The sequence below is a fragment of the Carlito syrichta genome, unplaced genomic scaffold (genome assembly GCF_000164805.1).
Source record: "Carlito syrichta isolate Samal-C Ts95f unplaced genomic scaffold, Tarsius_syrichta-2.0.1 Scaffold309154, whole genome shotgun sequence".
Lineage (NCBI taxonomy): Eukaryota > Metazoa > Chordata > Mammalia > Primates > Tarsiidae > Carlito > Carlito syrichta.
Genome location: NW_007253250.1, coordinates 9,827 through 25,259, shown reverse-complemented (window position 1 = coordinate 25,259; position 15,433 = coordinate 9,827). Strand labels below are relative to the sequence as shown.

Sequence of the window (15,433 nt, the reverse complement as noted above, 5' to 3'; positions counted from 1 at the left end):
ACTCATCAGGAGAAAGAGGCAGGTTCTACACGTAGAAGTTGTTTGAACATACAGAATTGCTGTCGATCCGTTTCCTCATTCAAGCTGTTTCTATATCATGGCGTGTATATGTGTTTGTATGTGTATGTATACACACACACACACATATACGTACATATTAACTTCTACTGTAACTTTCTCTACTCAGGGGTTTTGCAAAACTCCTCAGTATGTTGCCCCATTTCATAATTGTCTGCCTGGGGTTTTATACATTAAGGTAAGAACTGGGTAACAGAGCTAAGTGCAGACATCTTGTAACTGGGAGTGTTGCCTTTTGGAGCAAGCCAGCTGGACCCTTGATTGACTTCAGTTTGATATTGAAGGGGGGGGTCTTCAGAATCAGGTTCTCTCCAGCTCAGTAGCTCTCAAAGGGGGAAATCTTGTCCCTGAGGGGATGTTCATGTCTGAATAGGTTTTTGATGGTCACCACTGAATGGAGAGGGTGCTACTGGGATTCAGTGGGTGGAGACTGGGGGTGCTGCTGAAATCTGACAGTGCACAGGACTGCTGCCCACAACAGATAATTATCTGGTTCAAACGTCAGCAGTGCTAGCCTTTGAAGTGTTCTGGGAGAGATTAGAGTGATGCTTCTATTCTGGTGGGGGGTGGAGGGGAGGGAGTATGTCAGCTTGGCTGACACAGAGTGGGCTGGATATTTGCCCAAATCAGCCTAGGGACCTTGTACTGGGCAAAAATCATCCTGCAGTGTGGAGTGGCCGTGGACAAACATTTCTGTGGATGCCACTGCCTGACTTCAGGGGTATCTTGATGCCTTTCTGGCAAACGCCTTTCTGCATCAGCCTTTTGACTTTGTCATTATTGGGTTTTTTTGGTTGTTGTTTAAAGATTATTGTGGACTCAGAAGAAGTTACAAAAATAATACAGAGAAGTCCCATGTACCAATCACCCAGCTTTCACCCATGGTGTAACACCTTACCAAACAATAGCACGCTATTAAAATGAAGAAGTTTTACCAATGTAACGTACAAAGCTACTTTAAAAATGTGTTTTTATAAGCCAGGCATGGTGACTCACACCAGTCATCCCAGCATTTTGGGAGGTGAAGGTGAAAGGATTGCATGAGCCCAGGGGTTCCAGACCAGCCTGGGCAACTTGGTGAGACCTTGTCTCTACAATAAATCAAGAAAACTGGGCTTGGTGGTGCACGCCTGTAGTTCCAGGTTCATGAAAGGTGAGGTTGAAGGATTGTCTGAGCCCAGTAGGTTGAGTCTGCGGTGGCCATGAGCCTGCCACTGCACTCCAGTCTGGGTGATAGAGTGAGATTCTGACTTAAAAAAAAAAGAAAAAAAAGCTTTTATAAAAGTTCCAGGGAAACTAGACTTCAGCAGTATTTGTTAGGATTTTAGAAAAGTACAACTTAATACTCAATATTTCATTTCTTCCTTTGGGATTTCTTTTTGTAAAGAAATCTAATTTCCTTTGATTAATCTCTATATTGAGAAATCTCCTCACATTTTCCAACAACTTCTCAATTTTTTTAGTATGGTAAAAGAATCTTCTACTTTTTTTTCCCTTGGAGATGAGCCTCCAAAGTTCTCTTTCTCTGGGAGAATATACTCTTGATACCTGTTAGCCTCAAGTCTTTTTTGGACAATTAACTACATTGTCAACAAGGGTATCTTCTTTGTAGAATCCTGTTTCCTAGTGATCAGGCCTCCCATGCTTTACTTTTTTTTTTTTTTTTTTTTAACTTATTTTCCTGTTCTCGGGCTTTCTATAGATGGCATCACACAGGATCTTTATTTTTTTTAAATAGAGTTTCATTTGCTTAACATTTCTGACATTCATACTGTTTTGTGCAGCAGCAGGTTTTGGGTTTTCTTCCCCCCAATGTCTTTTGTTTCTTTCTTTTTGCTAAATGATATCCCATCGTGTGGGTGTATCAGAATCCACTGAGCTGTTTTGTTGAGTATTTGGGCTGTTTCCAGTGACTGTTCATAGTGAATAAAACCACTATGAACATTCTTGTACAGACTTTTTGGTAGATAGGCAGATCAGTGGGTTATAGAGAATGTGTATGTTTGGCTTTAGTAGGTAATGCAAAAGGGTTCACTAGTGACTTCGCCAGATTTTACCCCTGTGAAATGTCCAATGATCTGCTTGTCCCACATTCTCACCAACAAGTCATGTTGTGATCTTTTAAATTCTAGTTATTCTAGTTGGGTCAATATAGCTGGGAGTTTCCCTAATGACAAATAATTTAAGCACCTTTTGGTATGTTTGACTGTTTGGGCTTCCTGTTGTGATGTGCTATCTTAATGTGCTGGGTTAGCCTCTTGTTTTATTGGGTTATTTGTCTTTTTAAAATTGATTAATGAGTGCTCTTTCTATATTCTGGAATGAATTCCAGGTCAAATGTATGCATTGGAAATATGTTCTCTCTATGTGGCTTAATCGTTCACATTCTTAATGTTGTCTTTAAATGAAGAGAGATTCTCTATCAAAATTAAAATTATCAATCATTTTCAGCTTAAATGCCTTTTGTGTTTGCTTAAGAAATTGTTTTCAAGCTCAAAGTCATGAAGGTAACTTATTATGTGTTTTTCTAAAAATCTTATTTTATGCCTGGGCATGCTGTCTCACTCCTGTAATCCCAGCACTTTGGGTGGTGAAGGCAGGAGAATTGCCTGAGCTCTGGGGTTTGAGACTAGCTTGGGCAACTTGGTGAAACATCATCTCCACAATAAATAAAAAAATTAGCTGAACGTGGTGGTGCATGCCTGTAGTCCCAGCTACTTGGAAGGCTGATACGAGAGGATTGCCTGAGCCTAGCAGGTCGAGTCTGTGGTGTCTATGAGTGTGCCACTGCACTCTAGTCTGAGTGAGACTCTGACTCAAAAAAATTTATTTTACCAGGCAAAACTGGGACTAAGTTCTACTTTGAGTGAATGCTTTTGTGTAGTGTAAAATTATGTTTTTTCCCATATGAACACAGAATGCTGTTGAAAGGCCACCTTTTCTTTTCTTTTAAATTATTTTCTTTTAATAGCTTTGGGGGAGTACAAATGATTTTTGTTTACATGGATGCAGTTTACAGTGGTGAAGAAGTCTGGGCTTAGTTACCCTCCACCCCCACCTGTGCACACTGTACCTGACAGATGATTTTTCATCTCTCCCCCTCCTCCTATCCTCTCTCTTCAGTGAAAGACCACTTTTTCTCGATGGAATGGTGGTAATTTCTGTAAACCAGATGGCCACTCTGTGTGAAACCAAAAATACCTGTTTTAATTTTATTTATAATGTTTTCCCCCCACACATCAGAAAATTGTAAATTTTCAATGTTCTCTTTATTTTTCTTTTGCACTTTTAAGATGTAATTCTATTATATCCTGGCTTCCATACTTTTTCTAAATTTAGTCATCAGTATTTTGTCCCATTGAAAGCCATGCATTTAATGTGCTATGTTTCTGACTAATTTTAAGATCTCCACATGTGTGGTTTTTGTCTGTCTTTGTATTCATCCTGGTTAAACTTCTCTGAGCTTCTTACATTTGTGGATGAACGTTTGCAAAGGTTTCTGAGAACTCTTTAGCATTATCTGTTTAAATATTGCTTCTGCTACATTTTCTCTCTAATTTCCCCTGGTCTAAGAGGACAGATCTCCATTATACTTTCAACCAAATGAAGCCTGAAGAATAAGGAGATTTTAAAAAATTATCAGAATGGAGAAAAACAATTCATGCGTGAAAGTGTCCATATGCTTTGACCTTTGAGTCGGGAGAAAAAGAGTCATGGAAAAGCAACCATGTAACTAGGAGACACTTGACCTTTGAACAACACAGGGGCTGGGGACACTGATCCCCTCCATGTAGTAGGAAATCTATATATAACTTTTGACTCCCCCAAAACTTTTAACTGCGAAGAAGGATCCCCCAAACAGAATTTATTGATAAAATTTGTGTATTAATTCTTACGTGTTTACACTTCAGTCACCTTCCAAGTATTCACCGTTTGATGCAGTACACCCATTGAGACACTTTTTCCACTGCTCACAACAGAAATTTTGGACTCATCAGTTTGGATGCTTTTTAATGCTTCTGCCATTTTTTCGTTTCATTCCTTTCACGTTGGCAAAACATTTCCCTTTGAGGACTTTTTTCTTCCGGGGAAACAAAATGTCTCTCGGGGTGAGATCAGGTAAATAGGGAGGTTGGGGCACAGGAGTCATGCCATTTCTGTTCCAAAGCTGCTGAACACTCAGCGTGGTGTAGGCAGGTGCCCTATAAATCACCCACCATGAAGTGGGCAAATGCACTGAAACAATCTCCAAAAAAATTTCACTGAAATAGAACACAGCTTTTCCCAATAACACTAGCTGGTCCACAGATGCCTCTGGGTTCCAAGAACACTGACCTAGTGAGGAAAGCCTGTGCTACAAGGGACCCACCCTCCAAAAAATAATTCCAGATTTTTTTGGGTCTCTCCTTGTATGAATCACCTATGTTTGACGGAAGCCTTACTAATAACATAAGCAGTCAATTAACTCATACTTTGCATGTTATGTGTAGTATATACTTATGGTGTTGCAAGCTGGAGGAAAGAAAATGTTATTAGGAAAATTATAACCAAGAGAAACTGTATTAACTGTTCATGAAGTGGAAGTGGGTCATTATAAAGGGCTCTCATCCTTGTCTTCACCTTGAGTGGGAGGAGGGGGGAGAAGGGGAGGAGTTGGTCTTGCTGTCTTGGGATTGGCAGAAGCAGAAGAACATCTGTATATAAGTGGATCTGCACAGTTCAAACCTGTGTTGTCCATAGGTCAGCTGTATTGGGAAGTAGTGTGAGACTGATTTGAAGAAATAAGCAAGGGCCTGATTACGTGTCCATGAATTACCCATCACTTTTATGCTACATGAAGACTTAGACCAGGATTTATCAACTTCAGTACCTTGATGTTGTGATTTATAGTAAGAAACGCACATTTTGGTCTTTACCCATGGTTTCTGTCCCATCTCATGACATGTGTCTTACATGTAGATTGGGGAAGTGTGACATCACAAGCAAAACTTGTGAAGAGATTGCTTCTGTTCTCATTGGCAACAACAAGCTGAAATGTCTGTCCTTGGTAGAAAATTCCGTGAAGAATGAAGGAGTGATGGCGCTGTGTGAGGTCCTGAAACACCCAAGCTGTGCCCTGGAGACACTGATGTAAGTTGGTCTGGGAGAAACATATTCGGGGAAGATTTCAGAAGTTGTATGTGCATCCAACCACTATGAAAGTAAAATCAAGGCCATCCCAGCACTTTGGGAGGCTGAGGCAGAAGGATTGCTTGAGCCCAGCTTTTGTAGAGCAAAAATTCAAAAAAAATTAGCCAGACATGGTGGTGTGTACCTGTAGTCCCAGCTACTTGGGAGGCTGAGGTGGAAGGATCACCTGAGTCCAGGAGGTTGAAGCTGCGATGAGCCATGATTGTGCCACTGCACTCCAGCTTGGGCAGCACAGTGAGACTTTGTCTCTACAAAAGCTCAAAGAAAATTAGCCAGGCATGGAGGCGTGCACCTGTGGTCCCAGCTATTTGGAAAGCTGAGGCAGAAGGATTGCCTGAATCTAGGAGACTGAGGCTCTGGTGAGCTGTGATCATGTCACTACACTCCAGCCTGGGCAATGGAGTGGGACCTTGTCTCTATAAAAAAATTTTAAAAATTAGCCAGGCATGGTGGTGTGTGCCTGTACTTCCAGCTACTCAAGAGGCTAAGGCGGAAGGATCACCTGAATCTAGGAGGCTGAGGCTGTGGTGAGCCACAATCATGCCACTGCACTCCGGTCTAGACAACACAGTGAGACCTTGTCTCTACAAATTTTTAGAAAAATTTAGCCAGGCATGGTGGCATGTGCCTATAGTCCCAGCTACTTGGGAGACTGAGGTGGAAGGATTGCCTCAGTCCAGGTTGAGGCTGTGGTGAGCGGTGATTGTGCCACTGTACTCCAGCCTGGGCAACACAGTGAGACCTTGTCTCTATAAAAACTCAAACAAATTTAACTGGGCATGGTGGTGTCCATCTGTAGTCCCAGCTACTCAGGAGGTTGAGGCAAAAGGATCACCAGAGTCCAGGAGGTTGAGGTTGCGGTGAGCCATGATTGTGCCACTTCACTCCAGCCTGGGAAACAGGGCGAGACCCTGACTCAAAAAAAATATTTTTCAAACAAAAAACAAAGCAATACAATGCTCAGGGATGCAGCTGAATGTGGACTTTGATTGGCTGGAGTCATTGTTCTGTGCCTCCTGTGCTCATCAGTACAATGGGGTTAATACAAGCAGTGAAGGACCATGAGATTGAGTCCAGGAGATGCAAGACAAGCCGTTAGATGCCTCATGTCTAACGTGGACCTCAGTGAACCCTAGTGGTCATGAGGAGGGAAAATGTCTCTGTGGGTATATTGGGTGTTGAGGGATGGGAGCGTATGGACAATCCAGAGAAAGGAATTCCTCTGAGTTCCTTTGGGCTCAGGGCTTTGCGTGACCTAAGATTGTTAGGGTTCTTCCAGTGTCACCTCCTCTGACTCATTGCTCATGTGTGAAGGGACCTGCTTCCTCAGCTGGCAGTGGTTAGTGAGGGGAGCAGGAGAGCATATTCTCTGTTTCTCCAGTGAGGCCACACCAGAAACTTAGTGTCAAGTCAAGCACAAACTCCCACAGAGTGGGAAACAGGCTCAGGCCCATTTGGGTCTGCAGAAAGAACAGGTGGTTTTGTTTGCATGCTGTGCACCCATGCGTGTACGTGTGTCCAAGCTCATATGCATCACACACACATGTACATAGGATTGGGGGGGACCTCTCAAAAGCTGGGAGTTTCTTTGGGGGGCAGGCCACTTGTAGTACAGGCTTCCCTTGGGAGGTGAATGTTCTAGAAATGCATCAGCATCTGAGGACCAGCTAGCGTTGTTGGTAGAGGCTGCATTCAGTTTTGGTGACTTTTTTTGGAGATTCTTTCAATGTATTTGCCCATTTCATGATGGGTGATTTATGGACATACCTGTCCATACTGCACTGAGTGTTCAGCGGTTTTGGACCCAAAATGGCATGACCCTCCTGCCATGCTTCACCCTCCCTATTCACCCAATCTTGCCCCAAGTGACTTTTTTTCTTTCCCTGGCTGAAAAAAAATTTTCAGAAGGAAATGTTGTGCCTACGTAGAAGAGGTGAAACCAAAAAATGGCAGAAGTACTAAAAGACATTCAAACTGATGAATTCTGAAACTGTTTTGAGCAGTGGAAAAAGCATTTCAGTAGGTGTATTGAATCAAACGGAGAGTCCTTTGAAGGCGATGGAAGTTTAAACCTGTAAGAATAAACACACCAATTTTTAATAAATAAATTCCAGTATCCTTTGGGTTCCCTCTCATATGTGTGACCGAGTACATATGCAACACACACATTTTTATGTATATAAAATAGAAGAGGGCTAGAATATTAACTATGAGTTCAATGTTTTACAAGGTAAGCTTGCTAGTAAATCAAGACACTTACATGGAAAAGTCTGTGTTAACAGATTTTACACAAAAGTAAACCTCAGGTCTTCAAGAAAAGGTTTTTGATGCAAAGTAGACATTCAGTATAATTTAAAATGGCAGAAAGTATCAAGAATTCAGGTGGGGGTATTCAGGACATGTGCAATTATAGAGCCCTGTAGCTGTGAAGACTCTATTGTGTAACCGCTAAGTACTGGCACATGTTCAAAATTTTGGAAAACGCTTATTTTACTGAAACACTTGAATTCGGTGCCCACTGTGTAATCTCTAAGGTACTTTATGCCTGTGAAGTATTGTGGGGACATAGATTCTTTCCCCTTATACCTGGCTTCTTTCTTCCCCCACCTCAGGGAGTGGCCTCTGGCCAAGGCTGGCCTCTGAAGGACATGACTATTGCTAGTAATGAGTCAGGGGATACAGGTGACCAAGCAAACCTAAAGATAATATAGTCATCACTTTTTTTTTTTGAGTTGGAGTCTCACTCTGTTATCCAGGCTGGAGTGTAGTGGCACATTCATGGCCACTGCAGCCTTGACCTGCTAGGCTCAGGTGATCCTTCTGCCTCAAGTCTTCCAAGTAGCTGGGACTACAGGCATGCACCACCACACTCGGCTAAATTTTTAAAAATTTATTGTAGAGATGAGGTATCACCAAGTTGCCCAGGCTGGTCTCGAACCCATGGGCTCAGGCAATCCTCTCACCTTGGCCTCCCAAAGTGCTGGGATTATAGACGTGAACTACTGTGCCTGGCTGTAATCTCAACACTGAGAAGACAGAAGGGAAAACCCACCCCAAGTGAGTACCGTTTGTTTGTCGAGGACTTGTGCTTTTTTCCCTGTTAGGGATTGTTTCCTCAGATGTCACGAAAGAGGCCAAACAAATACGGCAGTGAGTTGAGTGGTCAGAAGGGCAGCGGTGAGCAGGACCATGCCTGCCTCATCCACAGGAGAGGCAGGATTCCCTTCCACCTGTCTTGCCGTGTGCCCACCTGGGGCAGTGTTCCAGGGGTCTGGCTCTTCTTTGGAAGCTCAAAGTGGGGGATTTCATGTGCAATTTCTTGGTGGTTAAATGTTGACTGCTAATTTTTTAAAAAAGTTAGACTTGATGTCAACTAAACACACTGTGTCTAGGGGTCATATTCAGTTGTTAACTACCAGCTTGTGACTTGTGTCTTATCCTTCCTGTTATTTACCAAATTTACAGCATTGAGCACACAAGAACTCATAGTCACAAAACTAGTTTATAGATAATATTTTCTTTCCTTGAGATTCCAATCTGACTTTTATTTATTCATTTTCCAGTTTTTTCGAGGCACAATTGACAAATAAAAATTATACATGTTTAAGGTATACAGTGTGATGTTTTGACATATGAATACACCGTGAAATGATTACCACAGTCAAGCTAATTAACATACTCATTGCCTCACAGAGTTACTGTTTTTTGAGACCATGGGGAAGGTACTTAAAATCAACTCACAGCAAATTTTAAGTGTACAGGGTAGGATGATAAAATGCTCTTTTAAAAGAATAGAAGCTACTTAATATACATATGCATACTGAAATAGTTACTAGAGCCAAGCAAATTAACATATCTGTCATCTCACATAGTTACAACTGTTATTTTTTTTAGTGGCACAAGCACCTAAAATCTACTTTGTTAGCAAAACCATATATATTTTTAAAAAAGCAAGCATAAAAAACAACAAAAAATGATTTTACATAGGATATTGTCCAGTATGTTCCATTAAGCCCCAAGTTCACTCTCTTGCAAAGAATGGGGGTGATTCTGTCCAAGATCTCCCAGCTGGTAGTGATCTGACTTGGAACTGGAATCTAAAATTCTGTTTGCAGTTCACTGTGTTCCCCATTCGTCCTTCTGTATTTCTGTAGCTGTTGCACGTCTGAATCCTCTCATTTTCTCAAGTGATGGAAGAAAGCAGGGAATGAGCTGGGAACCTCTGTATGAATGTCATGAGGATATCACCATATACTGCTTAGGCAGGTTGGTGGATTGTGTGTGTGTGCTTCCTTGCAGGTTGACGCACTGCTGTCTCACCTACATCTCCTGTGGATACATCTCTCAAGCCCTTATATGCAACAAATCCCTGCTCTTCCTTGACCTGGGGTCCAATGTCCTGAAGGATGATGGAGTGATATCTCTGTGTAAAGCATTGAATAACCCAGACTGCAACATACGGGACCTGTGGTAGGACTGGCTGTGGTTCGCTTCAGTGCCTGGGTTTCCTTTTTGGGTATTGGCGTTCTAGGGGGAGATAAGAACATACTGGTGTCCGAATGTCTTTGTTCCCTAACATTCATATGTTAATTCCTAACCCAGGATGATGGTATTAGATACTGGAAGGTGATTAGATCAGAAGGTAGAGCCTTCCCCTCTTATAGAAGAGGTTCTGGGGACCACCTTGCCCCCTCCACCGTGTGAAGACATGGTAGGAAGATGCTGTCTATAGACTGGGAGTTGGTCCTCATACACACCGAATTTGCTGCCATTTGCTGATCTTGGACTTCCCAGCCTTTGGAACTGTGAGAAATATGAGGGGGACCCCCCAAGCCCCCAGGATTTATTTATAAAAATTATGTATTTATTCTTACACGTTTAAACTTCAGTCACCTTCAAAGTACTCTCTGTTGGATGCAATACACCTATTGAGACACATTTTCCACTGGCTCAGAATAGTATTTGAACTCATCCATTTTGATGCCTTTTAGTGCTTCTGCCATTTTTGGTTTTTTTTGTTTCATCTCTTCCACTTCAACAAAACATATCCTCTTAAGAACTTTTTTCATCCAGGAAACAACAAAAATAAAGTCACTCAGGGTGAGGTTGGGTAAATAGGGAGGGTGGGACACAAGGTCATGCTGTTTTTAGTCAAACGTTGTTGAACCCTCAGCATGGCGTGGGCTGGTGTGCTTGTAAATCACCCATCATGAAATAGGCAAACATGTTGAAAGAATTAAAAAAAAATTCACTGAAGCTGAACTCAGCCTCTCACCAACACCACCAGTTGTTGTCTTTCCTTCCCTCCCTTCCTTTCTCCCTTCTCTTTCTTCCTCCTCCATCTCAGAAGTACTTGGATATTTTTTGTTTCAGGTGAATAAATAAAAATAAGCTGAGCTGTTATGATTGTCCCTCATGAGTGTATATATGTATATTTGTATATGTGTGTGTATTTTCCCTCCCAGGTTGATGGGTTGTTACCTTACTCCTGTTTCCTGTAAGGATATTTCTGATGTTCTTATCTGCAATAAAAAACTACAGACCCTGAAACTTGGGAGCAATGAAATACAAGATGCTGGTGTCAAACAGTTATGCAAAGCTTTGAGGCATCCTGACTGCAAATTGCAGAGTCTTGGGTAAGTATCTACTGAATATCATTGTGGGAAAGTTTTTTTTATTAAATTTCAGGAGTAGGAAAAGTTGGAGGCTTAATAGCATCAAAGGGAAGTGGGTTCAAAAGCACATCTGTCTGAGACAATCCGCTAATGCTGTCCCAGAGTTTGCTCCATCTTGGCACTCCTGGCCTTTGGGAACAGGTAATTCTTGTCCATGGGGGACTGTCCTGTACACCAGATATGTGCAACCCATGACTTGTGGGCAGCATGTGGCCCAGGACAGCAAGTCATGAGGCCCTACAAGATCTTTTAACATCATGCTTTTTTTAGCATGTATTTTCCTTATGATTCCATGTTCACAATCATACCTTGTTCATGACATCGCTTTTTGACAGCGCATACCCTTGTGAGCCATTGTTTTCAATGATGAAGCCCACAAAGAGCAAAATTCGAACAAACATTTCTGACAAGCACCTTGGGAACTCACCAAGAATTGTGACCACTTCCACAGAGCCAGACAAAAATACAGTCAAGTTTCCCATTAGTTTTATATTGTTCTAATTTTCCTAAACTTTCTAATAAAAATATGAAAAAATCAAGGAAATCTTATGTGTATACACTATATGATATAATTTATGTGCAGCCCAAGACAGCTCCTCTTTACCCGATGTGGCTCAGGGAAGCCAAGAGATTGGATGCCCTGCTGTACACCATACAATGTTTAGCAGTATCCCTGGTCACCATCCACAAGTTGCCCGTAGCAACTCTCAGTTGGGATTAACATCACCAGACATTGCCATACGTCTTCCATGGGGCACAGTATGGTTGGTCCAGACTGTGAAGTCTTGGGCTCCAATGTATAAAACTGAACTACAACAATGGCATGCCATCCAGCCTGTCCAAAGCTGATGTCACTTCCCTGGTGTGTTTCTCCTTTGCAGATTGTCACTGTGTGAGCTCACCAGTGCCTGTTGTGAAGACCTCGCCCTGGCGCTCACTGTCTGCAAAACCCTGAGGTGCCTGAACCTCAGTGGGATATCCTTGGACCCTGATGGGGCGTTGGTGCTGTGTGAGGCTTTGAGACACCCAGACTGCACTCTGAAGCTGCTGGGGTGAGTGAAGACTGTATTCCCTGGTGGTGAGTGACTTCAGCCTGAGGTGAGTCCCCCGTGAGATTGCTCAAGCTCCACACAATTGACTTGAGGCTAGAGAGTTCTGCATGGTGGGGCCTGTCCTGGGCATTGCAGGACAGCGAGTGATGGCTTTGCCTTCTTGCAACTCATCATTTGCTGGAAGCACCTCCCTCTAGTTGTGACAGTCAAAATTATCTCAGCATTGTAAAATGTCCCCAGGAGACACCGTGGCCTCAGGTGAGAACCCCTGCTCTATTGTAAACACTAACTCCTATTTGAATTGCCCAGAAATGCAGAGCCCGAGCTCAGAGTTGGGAAGAGGTTCTTTTGTATGTGTGTGTTTGTTTTGGAGTTGGGGTCTCCCCCTGTTGCCCAGGTTGGAGTGCAGTGGCAAGACTCACAGCTCACTGCAGCCTTGACCTTCTGGCTCAGGCGATCCTTCCACTTCAGCCTCTTGAGTAGCTGGAACTACAGACATGCACCAACATATCCAGCGAATTTTTAATTTTTTTGTAGTGACGAGGTTTCACTGTGTTGCCCAGGCTCATTTTGAACCCTGAGCTCAAGCAATCCTCCCATCTCAGCCTCCCAGAGTGTTGGGATTATGGGCATGAGCCACTGTGCCCAGCCACATGTTCTATAAAGGGCTGGCTGAGCAGAGTCTTGACTCAGAAATACATTCACTAAAAAGCAGCAGTGAATATTGCTCTAACAATCGTATTTGCATTTAGAGTGTACCTAGTTGACACCTGTAGGATGAATATTTGAACCCTTGCTAGAATGTGGTCATGAATACAATGGCTCACATCTCCGACTTGCACCCTTTACCCTATTTTGGGGTGGTCGGAGGAATATGTAAGAGCCTGAGGTGCTGAGGTTTGGGACACAGAGTAGCCTAAAGCGAGAAGGGAGTGGTGCAGTCAGGGCAGAACCAGTGAAGAAGGAGACAGTAGAGTCTCAGGGCTGAGGTGAACAGAAGGATCTTACGAACCCAGGCCCTGTTCTAAGTATCCTGAGAGCTCATTTTATCTTCCCAGTAGCCCATGAGAGGCTCCGTATTACCCTGCCTTGCAGATGAGGACCTTGGTGTTCAGAGACAATGACTTCTTCTACCTGAGGGCACCTGGGCGGGCGATTACCCAACTAGACCCTGAAAGCAGGAGTGAGGGCTCCAGATATTCTGTCTTTGACATGATGCTTGTCTGTAAATGCTTCCAAGGTGGTTTTTGCAGAGAGTTCTGAGTAGAGTTGAAAGGAATGAACTGAAGAGGGAAGAAGACCCCAGGGGAAGGGGGTGCAGGGGGTGCAAAGGCCTTGAGTTGGGTCTGGGCTCTGTGCTCTCCAGGGATAGAAGGAGCTGGATGGCAAAGAGAGAGATAATTGTGCTCAGAGGGGAAACAGAGACCCTGCTCCTTCAGGGACATGTCAGGTAGTTAAGACTTGCTTTATAAAATAATAATTTTATTATGTCTCCCTCTTACTCAACCACCAGCCCCACACCCAAAACATGTCACCTCCACAGTAGCAAATATTCAGCTGAGTTTTTACCAGGGAACCTGTTTGTCATAGTGTGTCTATGGCTGAAGGGAAACTTAACCATTTTCCCTACTTTCGAAGATCCAAAGATAATAAAACACTCATTCCTACCGTGCATGCACGTCTATAAACATTCGTGACCTGCCAATACTTCTCAATGCCCTTTTATAACTGGAGGTGAAAAGGCACATGACTTTGATCAAGAACACCAGGCAGGAAAGAAAGGGGAAGAAGGGGAAGAGTATTGGGATGCCCAGTCATGTTCTCTCAGGAACACGTAGGTGCCAGTCTTGCCATCATCTGGGAACTTCTTATTTGTCCTGTTTCCCTGATAGCAGGGGTCTTTCCACATTTAGAAGATGTAAAGACATGAAGGAAAGATCCAGCTTATGAGGGAGCAGGAAAGCCAGGAGGGAGGAGTGTCCCAAAAGCTAAGGAAAAAAATACTTCAAGAAAGAAAGTGTAATAAATTCTATTCCATGATAACTGTTTAAGTAGGATAGAATTTATTTTAAACATTGATAAGGTATTGGTGGCCATAAAAAAACAGGTTTATTGAAGTGGGTTCAGAGACAATGATGAGGGAAGGACCTAGAAGCACCAAAAAACAGACAAGAACAGCTGAAATATTTATGGGTGTAGTATTTGCCTTAAATTATCTCACAAAAAATGGGCGGGCCATGAGTGGAACAGGCTGAATATGGATAATTGTTGAAACTGGTGATGGGTACATTAATTCATTATACTCGTTTCTTTGTATACATATATACGTATACACACATACACACACACACACACACACACATATCTTAAACGTCTGTAATGTATTGTAAAAGTTTTAAAGGAAACACATGGTGCCACAAGGAGTGATGAAGGTGCCTGTGGATGGAAGTTGTCATTTTTGCCTAACTAATATTTTTCAACTTACACCTTAATCTCTCTCTGGTACTTGCTTTCTGTGGGCTCTTACTCTGCTGTGTAAACCAGAGGTTTCCTATTTCATTGGGATGATTCATGCTTTCTGCTCAAATTCAATATGATTCTCCTAGTCCTTTCTAGGGAGCAGTGAAGAGGAGGGGTAGGCTTCAGAATGCAGACAGGTGAAATCTTGTGTGAAGAAAACTTGACTGGGTGTGGTGGCTCATGCCTGTAATCCCAGCACTTTGGGAGGGTAAGGTGGGAGGATTGCTTGAGCCCAGGAGTTCAAGACCAGCCTGGGCAACATAGCAAGATGCCATCTCTGAAAATGAATAAGTAAGCCAGGCATGGTGGTGCATGCCTATAGTCCCAGCTATTTGGGAGGCTGAGTCAGAAGGATTGCTTGAGCATGGGGGGTTGAGGCTGTAGTGAGCCATGATTGTGCCACTGCACTTCAGCCTGGGCAACAGAGTGAGACCCTAACATCCCCCCACCCCCCAAAAAAGGAAAACGTTTTTTCTATTTTCCCAGGCTGGACAAATCTATATATAATGAGGAGACTCAAAAGATGCTGACAGCTGTGGAAGAAAAACTTCCCCACCTAACCCTCTCCTGTCAGCCTTGGATTGAAGAGGAGTGCAGGATCAGGGGTGTGCACTTCTGACAGGAACACCCTGAAGCGACCTTTCCACGGAGGCCTTCCCTCAGTCATGTGGGCAGCTTGGTTCGCCTCCAGCCTGGATTCTCTTTCCTTTGGAATTTCCATCCTACTTTGCAATATTTAGAAACAGATACAGGGGCTACCAAAAAATATATGCACATTTTAAGAAGACGTTCACCCAAAAGGCAGCATTCATCAAATGAATGCCAGTGTCACCATGACAGGCAGGAGAGTCAAGCAAAATGGCAAAAGCACGGTTGAGTGAGTGTCATACTACACATGGTTACAGTAATTCAATTCAA

General features: G+C 43.0%; 1 protein-coding gene across 1 annotated transcript in view; it reads left to right on the top strand.

Annotated features, from left to right (window-relative positions):
• NLRP9 (NLR family pyrin domain containing 9) overlaps positions 1-15,134 on the top strand; it is a 31,866-nt gene extending 16,732 nt beyond the window's left edge. The window contains exons 5-9 of the mRNA XM_008066859.1: positions 5,038-5,208; positions 9,568-9,738; positions 10,734-10,904; positions 11,825-11,995; positions 15,002-15,134. Of these exons, the coding sequence (XP_008065050.1) occupies positions 5,038-5,208; positions 9,568-9,738; positions 10,734-10,904; positions 11,825-11,995; positions 15,002-15,134 (817 nt within the window). The remainder of the gene's footprint in view (positions 1-5,037; positions 5,209-9,567; positions 9,739-10,733; positions 10,905-11,824; positions 11,996-15,001) is intronic.
• Positions 15,135-15,433: the final 299 nt, after the last annotated feature.